At 44.5% G+C, this 17500-nt stretch overlaps 3 protein-coding genes across 4 annotated transcripts in view; 2 read left to right on the top strand and 1 right to left on the bottom strand.

The window, feature by feature from the left end:
- Window positions 1-1010: 1010 nt before the first annotated feature.
- Window positions 1011-2966, bottom strand: c1ql2 (complement component 1, q subcomponent-like 2). The gene is made up of 2 exons (XM_058654745.1): window positions 2317-2966; window positions 1011-1312 (listed from the first exon to the last, which is right to left on the bottom strand). The coding sequence occupies exons 1-2, from the start codon at window positions 2938-2940 to the stop codon at window positions 1133-1135; spliced, it is 804 nt and encodes a 267-aa protein (XP_058510728.1). The 5' UTR covers window positions 2941-2966; the 3' UTR covers window positions 1011-1132.
- Window positions 2967-6598: 3632 nt separating this feature from the next.
- LOC131447255 (metalloreductase STEAP3-like) lies at window positions 6599-14268 on the top strand. 2 transcript variants are annotated; one of them, XM_058618898.1, is made up of 7 exons: window positions 6599-6657; window positions 7306-7355; window positions 8177-8458; window positions 8747-9013; window positions 9220-9747; window positions 9828-9992; window positions 12248-14268. In XM_058618898.1, exons 3-7 carry the CDS (start codon window positions 8189-8191, stop codon window positions 12521-12523), a joined length of 1506 nt encoding a protein of 501 aa, XP_058474881.1. In that variant the 5' UTR covers window positions 6599-6657; window positions 7306-7355; window positions 8177-8188; the 3' UTR covers window positions 12524-14268. The 2 variants fall into 2 exon arrangements, with proteins under 2 accessions (XP_058474881.1, XP_058474891.1); XM_058618908.1 differs by lacking the exon at window positions 6599-6657 and adding an exon at window positions 6687-6958.
- A 1292-nt stretch (window positions 14269-15560) lies between these two features.
- LOC131447399 (acyl-CoA-binding protein-like) overlaps window positions 15561-17500 on the top strand; it is a 2593-nt gene continuing 653 nt past the window's right edge. The window contains exons 1-2 of the mRNA XM_058619159.1: window positions 15561-15881; window positions 17402-17500. The exon at window positions 17402-17500 is cut by the window's right edge and continues 19 nt beyond it. Coding sequence (XP_058475142.1) covers window positions 15876-15881; window positions 17402-17500 — 105 coding nt within the window. The 5' untranslated portion in view covers window positions 15561-15875. The remainder of the gene's footprint in view (window positions 15882-17401) is intronic.

Raw genomic sequence — 17500 nt, 5'->3', positions numbered from 1 at the left:
ATTCTATACAATTGGCCATGCAGGAAATAAATGAAAGCTATCCCATCGATTTGCATAACATTCAGTTGATAAATGTGATGAATATCACTTTCTAACATTACTACTAGGGCTGCCAAATGATCAAATATGGAGAATTTCACAATAATGCTATTTTAATTATGTTCACATGAATGTTACTTTCTTTTTGTTCTTTGGGGATTTTCCTTTTCATTTTAGGGCTTTGGTTGCATTAATAGGTCCACATAATTGATCAGTTTAAAACAAAAACCATCAAGAAATCAATTGGTAGATTATTGTCTCCATATATGTTGTCCCTTTGATGGAGGATTTATATAACATGATGATGCTGAAATACTTCATTTTCTTTGTCACTTACACATTCAGCCTGTCGCCAATATTCTGCCACGCCACACCCCTCACTTTATTGATTGCCGTGGTATTGCCCTTCTTTGGGATTATGTGGCTGTAATCCTCATATATCTCCATGAGGAGGGTTTGCTCCGCTGCGGAGAACATCTCTGCACGTTCTTTTCCTCGTGCTTTTCGGCATTTTTCACAGTTTCCGTGCTCGACTAGAATGGGCTTTTTATTTTCCCTGTGGGCGTGCACAAGTTGAGGCTTAACAGGTGAGGCTTGACTAAGCGTCAGGTGGAGCCAGCTGATTTCACTTGATGGAACGGCTTGGAGCTAGATTGAGAAGTGGAGCTTAGTCAAGCTTCAAGCTTACACCTAAGTCTGGCAATTCTTAGCTACGTTGATGGAATACCCCCCAGAGAAGGTGCTGTACTTGTTGTTGTTGTTGTTGTTGTTGTTGTTGTTGTGGTGGTTGTGGTTTAGTCGGGGTACAGGATGAAGCCAGAGAAGGTGCTGTACTTGTTGTTGTTGTTGTTGTTGTTGTTGTTGTGGTTTAGTCGGGGTACAGGATGAAGCCAGAGAAGGTGCGGTACTTGTTGTTGTTGTTGTTGTTGTGGTTTAGTCGGGGTACAGGATGAAGCCAGAGAAGGTGCTGTACTTGTTGTTGTTGTTGTTGTTGTTGTTGTTGTGGTTTAGTCGGGGTACAGGATGAAGCCAGAGAAGGTGCTGTACTTGTTGTTGTTGTTGTTGTTGTGGTTGTTGTTGTTGTTGTTGTGGTTTAGTCGGGGTACAGGATGAAGCCAGAGAAGGTGCTGTACTTGTTGTTGTTTCCTCCGTGAGCTTTGCCGCCGTCCAGTTTGACGTAGACCTCGTCCCCAGAGTCCAGGTGCAGCACGGCGCTGTTGCTGGCGTAGTCGTAGTTCTGATCGGCGTCCTGAGCGATGGCACTGGCCCGGACCTGGACACACACACACACACATACACACACACAGAGACAGAGAGACACGCACACAAAGGGAGGACAGAGACAGAAATAGAAAAGCAGACGAGGAAAGATCATGTGGAGCTCAGGGGCAGAGACACACACACACACACACACACACAGACAGACACACACACACACAGAGAGACTGTGGCTCTGAATAGAATAATAGAAATGTGACCTTAACACTTATGTGTGTTTGAATGAGACATGAACAGTCCTCATCACTTATCTTCACCTAAATAACAGTTTTATTACAATAAATGTAAAATTTGATTCTTTAACATTAGGGGCGGAGCCTTCTGTCCATAATATACCCTCATCTGGTTCATATGTGATTTTCCTCTGGAAATAAACAAATGAATGTCACTGATTTTACATTTAAAACAAACTATGTGACCAAACGTGTCAGACAAGCACATCACAAAAATCACGCCTGTCACCAATAATCTCACAAAAATCACGCCTGTCACCAATAATCTCACAAAAATCACTCCTGTCACCAATCACTCCTGTCACCAATAATCTCACAAAAATCACTCCTGTCACCAATCTCACAAAAATCACTCCTGTCACCAATAATCTCACAAAAATCACAGATGTACAATATAATATCAATATAATATCGATATTATATCAGTGTTATGGTGTATTGTCTCTATGGTAACAATGTGACCTCAGATCTGCAGGGATTTTTTTTGTTTTAGGTGCAGCAGGGAATAAAACTCGGGATTTACGCACGAGCGCCGCTGGCAAACGGAGTGTGCACGCGCATGGACGTGAACAGAAACACGAGTGAGAACTCATTAAGAACGTGATTCACGTGAATCAGGTGAACGTGAAGCTGCGTAACGCGACGGTGGACGGTTGCGCCTCAGGCGCTGCTGTGCGTAAAGTGTGCGTAATTTGGAATAAGCGGATTTGTTTGTTGTTTTTTGTTTGTTTGTGTACTGGTCACGTGTTGGTCACGTGTTGGTCACCTGTCCGTTCTTGCACAGGTCGGCCCACATGCTGGTTCCGTCCCCGCCGCGCATGAGCACGTGGTAGGTGAAGAAGTAGATTCCGGACACATGGCACGTGAACTTCCCGCTGCTCGGGTCGTAGTTGTTCCCCAGGTTCGTGATGACGTCGTCGAACTTTAACACCTCGTATCCCTCGTGCGGGTTTTTCAGACCCACGTAGAACGCGATCCGGAAGGTGCTGGTGCTGGTGCTGGTCAAGTTCACATTGTCCGAGTCCGCGGGTCCTGGTCCGGGTCCTGGTCCTGGAGCAGCCCCGCTCAGCGCCGGGAAGGACACTTTACTGTCGCCCCTCGGTCCCGGTGGACCTCTGGGTCCCGGGGGTCCTGGTTCTCCCGGCGGGCCTCTGGGTCCGGGTTTACCCGCCCTCCCCGGCTCCCCGCGCCCCCCCTGCGCCACCCGCGGCTGCGGAGCCGCATCGTCCAGGTTGTGGATCACCTCCATGGCGCTGGACGCTCCGGGTTTCGGGGTGTACGGGTCACACACCATGCGACAGGTTCCCATCATCTCAAAGTGGCGCGCGGAGGACTGAGACGAGCCGAGCAGCAGCAGCGGGACCACGAGGACCAGAACCAGAACCACCATCGCGAGCGCAAACACCGCACACAACAACGAGCACCGGGTCCCTGCGAGTCCGGCACAGGAGGAGAGGAGCCGCGTGGAGCCGCTATGGACGGGAATGATGACAGAGGAGCAAGAAGAACCAAAACCCAAAATCTAAGATTAGGTTTAGGATCAGGATTAAGATTAAGATTTCATGTCTTCATCCAGCTGTGGAGACTCTGCTCCGGACTCCTGTTGTGGGTCTGAGCGCGTCTGGACCACAACCGCGTCCGGCTGCGTCCTGCTCCTCAAGTTAGCGAGCACGAGACCGTAAAGAAGAGAGGCGGCCTTCAAAATAAAAGCACAGCTCACAAGTTTTATTTTATGACGTTTCAACACATTTACAACGTGATGATCTTTTTATCGTTTAAATACTTAATTTAACTATTTTATATCTTAAATTATATGATTAATATATTTTATACTGTGTCAAAAACCTTTGTTTGTGAATGTAAAGAACACTTATCACTTCTTCTTATTATTATTATTATTATTAATAATAACAATAATAATAACTATAGAATAACATAAATAGAACTTTGTAACCTTACAACTTTTCTAAAGTCACAAAAACATTTTTTTAAACTTTATTCTGCTTTATAACTTTTTTTTTGATAACATTTATCTTTCATTCATTAAAACGTGGATCAATTCAAACAAATCTAATGTCTTAGAATGAATGAGTATTTTAGAACAGCTTATTTTTTTAATATAAACGTAAATTAAATAAAGTTATAAAGAGGTTCTTTTTCACCTGTGACAGCAGATTTGCAGCTTTAGGGGGCTTTTATTTTGTAAATGTAAACAGGAAGTGCTTTGTTTGTTTGTGACTGACTTGACACTTGACTTGGCTGACTTGAACGCAGAAGTGAGGCCAGTGCGTAAAACCTGCGCGCGTGTGCGCGCGTGTGTCACATGTTTATTCAGCGCAGGGTTGAAATATTCAAATCATTTCAAAATAAATTCATATTTAAACAGAAGTTTACATTTAAACCTCAGCGGGGCAGAGAAGCCATTAAACACACGATTTATTCACTCAGTCATTTCAGTCGTTTCACAGCCATAAAAACGTATATTATTATTTATGTGTGCGCGAGACGTCGTATAAATGTGTCTTTACGGCTTCACTCTGAATAAATGTTCTCAATCATCACATTTCATCACTTTAGAGACGGAAATGATGCTTTAATATCTTTATTTTTAATAGACAAAAAACCTTCTGTGACTTAGCGTTTGTGTCAGAAGTGTCAGGATATTTTAATATGTTACAAAACTATTTGACACTAAATATTCACTTACGTAAAAAAACGAAAGTAAAAAAATCTTTGTAATGTTTGACTTATGTCATTAAAAAGTTTTAAAATCTACAAAAAACAAAAAAATGTGTGTGACAAAACTGACACAAAACATGTCAAATGATATTTTATATGAAAATAAAAACATTGCATTGTTATAAACACATTTCACTTACATAAAAAAGGTGATGTTATAAAAAAGTTTCACAAAATTTTGTAATTCACAAAAACTGGTAAGGGTTAAAAAATCCCTTCCGTTGCCAAAACGTGTAACAAAATGTTATAATCTAAATACTGTGTTGCTAATCTTACAAAAAATGTGCAATATTACCATAGAAATTGTAAAATATTGTAATTTTACAAAAAATATGATCTTCAAATCACTGACGTTAACAAAAAAGTTTCAAAAAATGTGATGTTTTCAAAGAAAATGTGACAAAAACATGACAAATGATATTTTGTGAGGGTTAAAAAAATGATTTATATTTTCACAAATGTCACAAACGAAAAAACATTTTGCAAAATGTTGTCGCGTTATCGAGACTTTTGTTTCCAAAAATGACAAAAAACGTCACAAAGAGGAAAAGAAGGCAAAGATGCAGCGCCCTCTGGTGACACTTGAGAGTAAATCACCATGAATGTTCTTCATTCAGCACAATAAACATGAATATTATGTCATGTCATATCATATTATATTATATTTGATTATATTATCTGATCCTAGTGTTGTGTATGTTACATGTCAGTGTTGTAAAGCTGTGAAAACAGCAGGGGAATAATAATGAGAGCATGTTTGGGGTCTTTTCAATGTCACAGGGAAAATGTCTGAGGGCAGGATCACAGCTGCTCACACACACACACACACACACACACACACAATAACAGAGACAGGAAATGGATCCGAGGTGTTTGAATTTGTCCACATGTGACTCCAGTCCTGTTTTTAATGAGCTTCTTAATCCAGATGATGCCTCTTAATCCAGATTGTCAGCGTCGTTCAGTCACACGTGATGACTTCATTGATGATGTCATCAACGTTTGTTTACGTTTAAACGGTCACTGAATAAAAAAGAGAGAAATAAATAAATAAAAAGCAGCTATTGATTCTTGTCCTCTGTGTGTGTGTGTGTGTGTGTGTGTCACAGAGGATTTAGGAGGAATCATCTCAGGTCTGGACACACGGATTATCTGAAGCCCTGTGGTGACACGGCTGCTTCCTGTGAGCGATATCAGGAAATAAATTAGACCAAAACTGTAAAATAACAGTGTTTTTCTGCAGAAAAGTTATACATACATATATATATATATATATATATACATATATATATGTACATATATATATATATGTACATATATATATATATATATATAATTATCCCACTGTTATCATGTTGGTACTGTAGGGTGGAAAAAAGGTCATGTGACTGCAGGTCAAACTCTGTTCACATGACTTCAGTGAGTCTGCTGCTAAAGGTTGAACCTCCCCAAGCTAACCGTGTAACCATGGAAACCATACATCTCCCAGAACACACACACACACACACACACCTGAGCCGTGTGTTTTATGAGATTCACTGTGTTTGTTTACAGTAACTAAGAGTTTCTGATCCAACATCAACATCAACATCAACGCTCAGCCCACATGAAACCAGTTCAGTCTGAGACAAGGTCACACGTGGTGATGATGATGATGATGATGATGATGATGATGATGTGACCATGTGACAGGACGTCACTGTCACAGACACAGCACAGAGGAAGACGTGTGTGTGTGTGTGTGTGTGTGTGAGACGCTGCAGCTGTCTGTCACACACACACACACACACACACACACACACTGCTGCCTCCATCACTAAGTTACTAAGTCTTATTTCATTTAGACTTAACTTAGTGACACAAAGTGACCACACGAGGCAGCAGAGGACCAGCAGCTAAACTCACTGGTTTTGTCTGTGGGCTTTGGTGTGGGAGAGTGAGTGGTTTACAAACGTCAGTGTCACAGTGAGATAAAGACGTGAACGTGTAGATTTTATTTGGGTGAGTCTTAGTCACAGTCATAGTCCGTGCAATACACACACACACACTTATCCATGTAAAGTTGGTCAAATACTTCTCTGTTTGGCAGCAAATTCACAGCAATCATAAAAACACTGGGTTTTTCAGTGAAATCAGACTTTGCACTGATTTATATTTTATTATTTTATCATCTGTCTTTACTGTATCTTTTATATTTCCTTCTTTTCTCATAAAGTTGGCCTTGAAGTGGTTTATTTCACTCACGAGCTCTTTCTGCTGCTTTATCTCCTTCACACACGTGGGGGCGTGGTCAGGGCGGGGCTTTGGCAGTTGCGTCATGTTATCAGGAAGACCCGCAGCAGTTGAGCGAGAGCGGCAAAGCAGCTCGGTGAGTGAAATAAAGTTATAAACGTGGCTAAAGCGCGTTAAATGCAGCCGCGGGGAGCGGGAAACAGTGACACTCGTGACTATAGTGACACTCGTGACACTAGTGACACTCGTGACGCGCGGAGGGTTCTTTTATCACCGTGTGAGCCTCAGCTTAATGGCGTCGTCCCGTTTTTCAAGGAGAAACTTTATTGCGACGTAAAGTTTCCGAGCAAGGTGTTCCGTCCTGTCGCGACTGAACCCTGAAGCGAGGCTCCGTTTGCGATTCTGACCATTTAACGTTTGCGCTCTCGCTGCTCAGCGTGAGTTTAACATAGAACTTTCATTCAAACTGTGTTTTACTTGTGCTCGTGTGACGTGAAATACGGCTCAGAGTCCAGTGACCAGCGGCCCTGTGTTTACACCACAGCTGCGTTTACGTGTTAGTAACAACGCTCCACCGTGGGCTCCACCGTGGGCTCCACCGTGGGCTCCACCGTGGGCTCCACCGTGGGCTCCACCGTGGGCTCCACCGTGGGCTCCACCGTGGGCTCCACCGTGGGCTCCACCGTGGGCTCCACCGTGGGCTCTGAGTGGCTGCGCGAGGAGGTGTAAGTTAACTTAAACCTAAATGTATTTAATCTATGTCTCATGTTGTTCTTCATTTTAGGTTCAATGTTAGTTCATCACGTGTCATCGATCGACGGCTAGCAACCAGTGGTGAGTGAGTGAGTGAGTGAGTGAGAGAGTGAGTGTGAGTGAGAGAGAGTGTGAGTGAGTGAGTGAGAGAGTGAGTGAGAGAGAGTTTGAGTGAGTGAGTGAGAGAGAGAGAGAGTGTGTGAGTGAGAGAGAGAGAGAGTGTGTGAGTGAGAGAGTGAGTGAGAGAGAGTTTGAGTGAGTGAGTGAGAGAGAGAGAGAGAGAGTGTGTGAGTGAGAGAGAGAGAGAGTGTGTGAGTGAGAGAGAGTGTGAGTGAGTGAGAGAGTGAGTGAGTGAGAGAGAGTTTGAGTGAGTGAGTGAGAGAGAGAGAGAGTGTGTGAGTGAGAGAGAGAGAGAGTGTGTGAGTGAGAGAGAGAGAGAGAGAGTGTGAGTGAGTGAGAGAGAGTTTGAGTGAGTGAGTGAGTGAGAGAGAGAGAGAGTGTGTGAGTGAGTGAGAGAGAGAGAGAGAGAGTGTGAGTGAGAGAGAGAGAGTGTGAGTGAGTGAGAGAGAGAGAGAGAGAGTGTGAGTGAGAGAGTGTGTGAGTGAGTGAGAGAGAGTGTGAGTGAGTGAGAGAGAGTTTGAGTGAGTGAGTGAGAGAGAGAGAGTGTGAGTGAGAGAGAGAGAGAGAGAGTGTGTGAGTGAGTGAGAGAGAGTGTGAGTGAGTGAGTGAGAGAGAGTGTGTGAGAGAGAGAAAGAGAGAGTGAGTGAGTGAGTGAGTGAGTGAGTGAGTGAGTGAGTGAGTGAGGAAACAGTGGAACAAGCTTTTTATTCACTAATGTGTTCACACTGCAGAGAACATTAATGTCAGGGATGTAAATAAACAGAACTGTGTTGTTTCTGCAGCTGTGTCCGTGCATGATGCCTGAAGACATGTCCAGGCCTTTGGTGCGAGGAGGAGGAGGAGGAGGAGCAGGAGGAGGAGGAGGAGGAGGAGGAGGAGGAGGAGGGGGCTCCTGGGGTCTGGAAGCCACCTCATGTGACCCTGGAGATCCGCTCATCTGCATCCTGGGTACGGGCGACTTTGCCCGCTCTCTGGCCCGGCGGCTGGTGGCGTCGGGCTACCACGTGGTGGTGGGGAGCCGGAACCCTAAGCGCTGCTCGTGTGTGTTCCCTGAAGACACCGAGGTGACACTGAACATTTACATTCTCACCAGAACTGCTGCTCTTGTGTTTCTGATGTCAAGCAGCTGGCATAATAACTGTTATTACACACACAGATAATCCCAGTTTAAATGTGACACCGTGGCAGTTTTGTGGGAACAGCCCATGCATTAAATTGGAGGTTTCTTGACATGGATTAAGGATGTTTGACAGGCTTCATGTGTGTGTGTGTGTGTGTGTGTGTGTGGTGAACATGTTGTTAAAGCTCTCTTGTCAGCGTTGACGTCTGTGTCGTCGCTCGTGTCTCACCAGGTGACCTCTCAGGTGGAGGCAGTCACTCACGCTGACCTGATCTTCGTCGCCGTGTTCCCTGAACATCACTCCACGCTGCTTCCTCTGAGGCCGGTGCTGGCGAGGAAGACGCTGGTGGACGTGAGCAACGGTCTGCGTATGAACCGAGACGGACCTTCAAACGCCAGCGTGCTGGCCGACATGTTCCCCGAGAGCTCCGTGGTCAAAGGCTTTAACACCATATCGGCGTGGACGCTCCAGGTGGGACCTCGCGACGGAAGCAGGCAGGTAGGACGGATTATAATCTAGCTAATACTGAGACTAAGAGCCTTTAATCCATGGTTTGTTTATTATTCTGTTTTACTTTAAGGTTTGTTGATCAGTCAGATTACGGTTATCAGAATCTTTGGAGATGTATGTGTGTGTGTGTGGTCACAAATCCTCAGCCATGGTGGAGGGGGAGGAGTCAGACGTCTGTGGTCTTTGTTGTTCAGGTGTTCCTCTGCAGTGACGATCACCGGGCCAAGAACTGTGTCATGCAGCTTTGTCGCAGGATCGGGTTCGTCCCCGTGGACATGGGCCTCCTGTCCTCCGCTCTGGACGTGGAAAACCTTCCCTTCCACCTGTTTCCGTCCTGGCACGTCCCCGTCCTCTGCACGCTGTCCCTGTTCGTCTTCTTCTACCTCTACAACTTCCTGCACGACGTCCTTCACCCCTTCGTCAAAGAGGGGAAGAGTGTTTTCTACAGGATGCCCATAGAGACGCTCAACACCACGCTTCCGTCCGTTGCCTTGGTGATGCTGGCGCTGGTCTACCTGCCCGGTCTGTGCGCCGCCGTCCTCCAGCTGCGGCGCGGCACGAAGTACAGACGCTTCCCGAGCTGGCTGGACCGCTGGTTAACCAGGAGGAAGCAGTTTGGACTGTGCAGCTTCCTGTGTGCAGCTCTTCACGCCGTCTACAGCCTGTGTCTCCCCCTGAGGAAGTCGGCGCGCTACGCGCTGCTCGCCACCGCCGTCAGACAGGTGAGAGGAGGAGGAGGAGGAGGAGAGTGGCCACAGGGTGGCGCTGTGACGCAGCCATGACTCGGGTGTCTGTCGTGCAGGTGGAGGACGGCGTGAAGGACGCGTGGGTGGACGAGGACGTGTGGAGGATGGAGCTGTATCTGTCTGCAGGGATCATGGCTCTGGGTCTGCTGTCGCTGCTCGCCGTCACATCACTGCCCTCAGTGAGCAGCGCCACCAACTGGAGGGAGTTCAGCTTCATACAGGTACACGCACACACGCAAGCACTCACACGCGCGCGCACACACACTCTCACTCACTCACACACACACACTGTCACGCACGCACTCTCTCTCACACACACACACACACACACACACGCAAGCACTCACACACACGCACACACTGTCACGCACGCACTCTCTCACACACACACACACACGCACTCTCACACACACACACACACACACACTGTCACACACGCACTCTCTCTCACACACACACACACTGTCACACACGCACTCTCTCACACACACACACACACACGCACTCTCACACACACACACACACTGTCACACACGCACTCTCTCTCACACACACACACACTGTCACACACGCACTCTCTCACACACACACACACACACACACACACACACACTGTCACACACGCACTCTCTCTCACACACACACACACACACACACTGTCACACACGCACTCTCTCTCACACACACACACACACACTGTCACACACGCACTCTCTCTCACACACACACACACACTGTCACACACGCACTCTCTCACACACACACACACACTGTCACACACGCACTCTCTCTCACACACACACACACACACACACACACTGTCACACACGCACTCTCACACACACACACACACTGTCACACACACACACTCTCTCTCACACACACACACACACACTGTCACACACGCACTCTCTCACACACACACACACACACTGTCACACACGCACTCTCTCTCACACACACACACACACTGTCACACACGCACTCTCTCACACACACACACACACTGTCACACACGCACTCTCTCTCACACACACACACTGTCACACACGCACTCTCTCACACACACACACACACACTGTCACACACGCACTCTCTCACACACACACACACACACTGTCACACACGCACTCTCTCTCACACACACACACACTGTCACACACGCACTCTCTCACACACACACACACACACTGTCACACACGCACTCTCTCACACACACACACACACACTGTCACACACGCACTCTCTCTCACACACACACACACACTGTCACACACGCACTCTCACACACACACACACTGTCACACACACACTCTCTCACACACACACACACTGTCACACACACACTCTCTCACACACACACACACACTGTCACACACGCAGTCTCTCACACACACACGCACTCTCTCACTCTCACACACACACACACACACACACGCACTCTCACACACACACACACGCACTCTCTCACACACACACGCACTCTCTCACTCACACACACACACACACGCACTCTCTCACACACACACACGCACTCTCACACACACACACACGCACTGTCACACACACTAGCACGCACACACTCTCACACACACACACACACACTCTCACACACACACACGCACTCTCACATACACACACACTCTCACACACACACACAAACGCACTCTCTCACACACACACACACGCACTCTCTCACACACACACACGCACACACACACACACACACACACTCAAACGCACTCTCTCACACACACACACACACACACACACACACAGCTGAAACTCATGACTCACCCTCTTCTCTCCTCTCCTCTACATTCCTTTCCTAACTTAGTTTCCTTCGCTTCCATTTTGTCTCCTGTTTCCTCTCCTCTGTCCTTTCCTTCCTCCTCTCCTCTATTGTTTCATATCCTAACCTTCTCTCCTCTTTTTTCCCTCTTCTTTCTTATTCTCCTTCCGCATATTCTTCCTTGTCACCTCTCCTCATTACCTGTCCTCTCCTCCTTTTCCTCTCATTCATTCTCCTCATGCTCCCTCTCCTCTTCTCCTCTTGCTTCCTCTCCCAAAGCCATTTCCTTACCTTTTTCTTCTGTTTCCTCTCCTTTCTCCTTCTTCCCCTGCGTTGTCATCCCTTCTTTCCTCACTTATTTTAGTTTCCTTTCCTTGCTTCTTTTCCTCTCGTTTGTGTTTTCTAATGTTTCCTCTCCTCCTTCCCTCTCATTTATTATCACCTTTATTTGGTCTCCTCTCCTCTCATCTCTCTATAATCCCATGACAGTCAGATTAGTCAGATTAGTGTGTGTGTGTGTTTTTATTTAAACCACAGGTCAAGATTATTCACAAATTTTCATTATCATTATCATTATTATTATTATTATTATTATTATTATTACTATTATTATTATTGTTGTTGTTGTTGTTGTTGTTGTTGTTGTTATAATGAGCGTGTGTTAATGTGTTGCGCCCCCTGCAGTCCTCTCTGGGTTACTGCGCCCTCTTCATGGCCACCCTGCACACCCTCCTCTTCGGCTGGGACCGGGCCTTCCAGGCGGACCGGTACCACTTCAACCTGCCGCCCACCTTCGTCCTGGTCCTCCTGCTCCCTCTGCTGGTGCTGCTGGGCCGCGTCGCCCTCTTCCTGCCGTGCGTGGCGCTGCGGCTGCGGCGGATTCGCCGCGGCTGGGAGAAGAACCAGCACGTGCGCTTCACGCGGCTGCACGACGACGTGGAGGACGTCAGTAACGTGTGAATGACTGAAGCTCCTTAAATCCAATCATTTATGTTGATTTTTAACAAACTCACGGCGTTTCTTAGTTTGACCTCATTATTTATTCTCAGAATCTCCGTTTAAATCCCTAAAATGTTCCACTACAAACAAATTGAAAGTGAAAAACCAACTTATATCTGACGTCATTGTGACTCCATATTTACTGTGTACTGTCCCTTTAAGAGTGTCAAAGAATAAAAAATAATCATTAAAACATATTTATGTATTTAGTGTTAGAAACCAGGGGTCTGAAACGCTGTATAAACTAACACTTCCTGCTGCTGCACCTTCACAATAAAAGCATCAGAATGGCTTTTATTGTGAAAGGGGAACAGGAAATACAATCTTTTTTTCTTTTGTTTTTATTTTAACAGGAGGCGAGTGGAGCTGCTTCTGTTTGGCGAGATGTCTGATGTCCGATGTTATTGATGACAAAGACGCGACATCGCAAACAGAAACATCGGGAGTATTTTTAATCAGTGTCAAAGATTTGTTGCGGTGCGTTCACACACACACACACACACACGCGGACGTGACGGACATTTTTATTATTATTATTGATTATTTATATTTCTGATCACGACATCGGAAGAATCTTCGCACTGCCTGGTCTTTTCAGACGCTACATCGTGAGTTACTGAAGAGGCTGAAAAATTAGCGTCTTTTGTACGTAATCTCAAAAATTAGCTTTGTATTCCACGTGAACACATTTATGTACTTATGAGGTTTTATAAAAAAAAAAAAAAATAGAATTGTTTCTATTGTGTCTAGCACTTCCTGGCTCACTTCCTGTTCCGCCGACCGACTGGCCCCTGAGACTTTTACATCGTGAGTTACTGAAGAGAAAAAAACCCAAATGTAGCGTAAAGGAGATGTAAAATTGGCGCGTCCTTGTGTCAATGCGCAGACTTTTTACGTAATCTCAAAAATGTGCTTTGTATTCCGTGTGACTGCACCATTTTAAAAATGTGAAATGTAGCGTACAACATATCGCTCTTTGTCTTTAAAATAAGTATATACGTTTGCTAACTCGCACTCTGCTAATCATTCTTTGTACAACATCCACCGTGAATCAGTTCATTTCAACCAACTACTGTATTACATATGTTTACTTCCTGGCTAACTTCCTGTCCCGCCTACTCTCATTTCTGAAGCATTGCGACCTCGGAAGAATCTTCGCACCGACTTACCCGCGAGTTACTGAAGAGAAAAGCGCTAATGTAGTGTCACAATTTGTGTCTCCCCGCACCGGTGCGTGGACTTTGTACGTAACTACAAAAATTTGCTTCGTATTCTGTGTGAACGTGTGAATGTGAATGTGGAAAAAAATCGAATTGTATCGTTGAAATGTCTTGTATAAAAAATGTTGCTAACTTTGTTGCCAAAGATGATCGTGTTACGTGAAGAACATTTTTTTTTTTAACGCTACGAAATTTGAATGTAAAAACAAAAACTCCTACAACATAAAAATGGTTTCTGTTCTTTTCTATGTGAAGTTTTTTCCTGAATGAATCTTGTCAGGTTTTCACATGTGTGTGGATGCTGCCACCTTGTGGACAAACACTGGTAAGTGCCTTTGACATGTTGTAGTTAATGGAACAGGAGAGAAGCAGGTGACACGTGTGTGGATGCTGCCATCTTGTGGTGAAGAAGTGTCACTGACATACAGAAAACTGAAGGTTTTATGCTGTAAATGTTTGGAAATTTAAATGAATTTGAAACTTAAACGTGTTTTTGTGATGTTTTGGTTTTTTAAGTGATATTTTATAACATCTGTTACGTTCATTTTCAACATTAGAAAACTTTACATTGTAACATGTTTGATTAACATTTTATATCAGTTTTCAAAAATGTTATACGTATATAAGTTTTTGTAAAGTTAGAAACATATTTTAATAACATCACAAGCAACATTTTATACAGTAAGTCAAATATTGGAGCATAAAATATTTCATTTTCGGGCGTTGTACTAAAAATGTTGTGATTAATTATGTCACCAGTTATAAACACTCATGTGTTTCTGTTTTTTGGTCAAATTAATATATTTTGGACGTTGGAAACATTTTAACAACATTTTGTGACGTTTTCATCAACATAATATAAGTTTTATAATCTGTGAATATTTTTGGTAAAACGGCTTTTTTTGAAACGTCGATCACATTTGAAACACAAAAGAAGTCGAACACAAGCAAAAGAAGTGTCGTTTGGAACATTAGTGACACGTTGTAATAACATTACAGTGGTTGTGTAGAGTTGTGTGTTTGGTTTGACATGTAAGTATGTATGTATGTTGAGATGAGAGTCGTTTGCCTCTGAGCTCAGAATGAAGGTATGTTTTTGTCTTCACTCAGGTGGAAACATCACAGATACTGATCTGCTGTCACACGCCCTCAACAACTGCAGGACCAGGACCAGGACCAGTCAGACCAGACTGACAAGAACAACAACAGGAGGGAGTGTGTGTGTGTGAGGGTGGCACCAAACGCTTCAGTATGGAGTTGAGTCGTAAATATATATACGTGTGTGTGTGTGTGTGTGTATATACACGTGTATATATATATATACGTGTATATATATACATATATAAAATATGCATATACAATGACCGTGAGACTAAATCTAAAGTTGAAAGTTAAAATAAATAAGTAAAATCTACTATATTATAGTATATTAGTATAAATCTAATATATTTACATCAGATCTCCGCAGAGATCCGTGTGAGGCAGCGGCGGGTCCTTTGACCACGGCAGGCCGCCGTAAGGCTGCTCTGTGGCGGCCACAGTGAGCAGCGAGCTCGTGTCAATACTTGCTCTCTTGACTCTAACCACGTGTTTGAATGGAAATGACTCATTTCTCGCTTCAAATCATCAGAAAAGTGCGTCCCGCGATTATTTCAGGGTTTCATGTGTTTTCTCTGCCGATATGTTCCGGCGAAATGCATTCTGGGATACTCAAGTCAACACCCGATGCATACTGGGTAAAATGGGCGGACCGAGAACACTTCCGGGTATGAGAACGTACCCGGGAAATATGTTTGTTTTTTTGTCTGGTCTTTTTCTGACTTTTAGGAAGGTTTTTAGAAATATGAAACTCCATGAATTAAAAATGTAGATTATAAACATGTGTCCATGTCTCCAGGTGTCCTGTGTCCATGTCTCCAGGTGTCCTGTGAAGACTTTTACCCAATGGGAAAATTGCTTTTTGGGCTGCATGAGTGTTTTTTGTTGCAGTACCACGAGTGGCCACCATGACACTTTTGTCTTCACGGCAGAGGGGGCGGAGCTACGTTCAGTTCTTATAATACATCCACGAGAGAGACTCACTCTCTGCCGCCATGACTGTGAGTACACACACACACACACCTACCTACTCTCTCTCTCTCTCTCTCTCTCTCTCTCTCTCTCTCTCTCTCTCTATCCCATAATAACCCTTGTACTGGTGTTGGATTGTAACCAGACTCTGATCCACGTGTGTCTCCAGAGAACCTGACTGTGTGATTCAGTCTCAACTCACAGAGCTTCTTTTCTCTCTGTCTCTCTCTCTCTCTCTCTGTGTGTCTGTCTGTCTGTCTGTCTGTCTCCCGGTTTGTGTGTGTCACTTGTTGTGTCTCATTGTTGTCTTGTGGTTGTTTCTTGTTTTGTCTCATTGTTGTTGTCTCATGTGGTTGTCTCATGTTGTTATGTCTCATCCTGTCTCATGTTGTTGTGTCTCATGTGGTTGTTGTCTCTGTTGTTGTGTCTCATGTTTTCTCTTGTTGTGTCTCATGTTGTCTCTTGTTGTGTCTCATGTTGTCTCATGTTGTTTTCTGTTGTCTCATGTTGTCTCTTGTTGTCTCTCATGTTGTTGTGTCTCATGTTGTTTTGTCTCTTGTTGTGTCTCATGTTGTTGTGTCTCTTGTTGTGTCTCATGTTATTGTGTCTCATGTTGTGTCTTATGTTGTCTCTTGTTGTGTCTCCTGTTGTTGTCTCTTGTGTCTCATGTTGTTGTGTATCATGTTGTCTCTTGTTGTTGTGTCTCTTGTCTCATGTTGTCTCTTGTTGTTGTGTCTCATGCTGTTGTGTCTCGTGTTGTGTTGTCTCTTGTTGTGTCTCATGTTGTCTCTTGTTGTGTCTCATGTTGTCTCTTGTTGTTGTGTCTCATGTTGTCTCTTGTTGTGTCTCATGTTGTCTCTTGTTGTTGTGTCTCTTGTCTCATGTTGTGTTGTCTCTTGTTGTGTCTCATGTTGTTGTGTCTCTTGTTGTTGTCTCTTGTGTCTCATGTTGTTGTGTCTCATGTTGTTGTCTCTTGTTGTTGTCTCATGTTGTGTCTCATGTTGTCTCTTGTGTCTCATGTTGTTGTGTCTCTTGTGTCTCATGTTGTTGTCTCATGTTGTTGTCTCTTGTTGTGTCTCATGTTGTCTGTTGTTGTCTCTTGTTGTGTCTCTTGTTGTTGTCTCTTGTTGTTGTCTCTTGTTGTGTCTCATGTTGTTGTGTCTCATGTTGTCTGTTGTTGTGTCTCTTGTTGTGTCTCTTGTTGTTGTGTCTCATGTTGTGTCTCATGTTGTCTGTTGTTGTCTCTTGTTGTGTCTCATGTTGTGTCTCATGTTGTGTCTCTTGTTGTGTCTCTTGTTGTTGTCTCATGTTGTTGTTGTTGTCTCATGTTGTTGTTGTCTCATGTTGTGTCTCTTGTTGTTGTCTCTTGTTGTGTCTCATGTTGTTGTTGTCTCATGTTGTGTCTCTTGTTGTTGTCTCTTGTTGTGTCTCTTGTTGTGTCTCATGTTGTTGTTGTCTCATGTTGTGTCTCTTGTTGTTGTCTCTTGTTGTGTCTCATGTTGTTGTGTCTTGTTGTTGTCTCATGTTGTTGTCTCTCTTGTGGACACAGGACTTGTTTGACACAGCTGTGGAGGAGGTGAAAGTCCTGAAACAGAGACCAGAGAAGTTAGAAATGATTGAACTCTACGGTTTATACAAGCAGGCCACG

The sequence above is a fragment of the Solea solea genome, chromosome 2 (genome assembly GCF_958295425.1).
Source record: "Solea solea chromosome 2, fSolSol10.1, whole genome shotgun sequence".
Taxonomy (NCBI): Eukaryota; Metazoa; Chordata; class Actinopteri; order Pleuronectiformes; family Soleidae; genus Solea; species Solea solea.
This window is presented reverse-complemented; position numbering and strand designations above follow the sequence as displayed.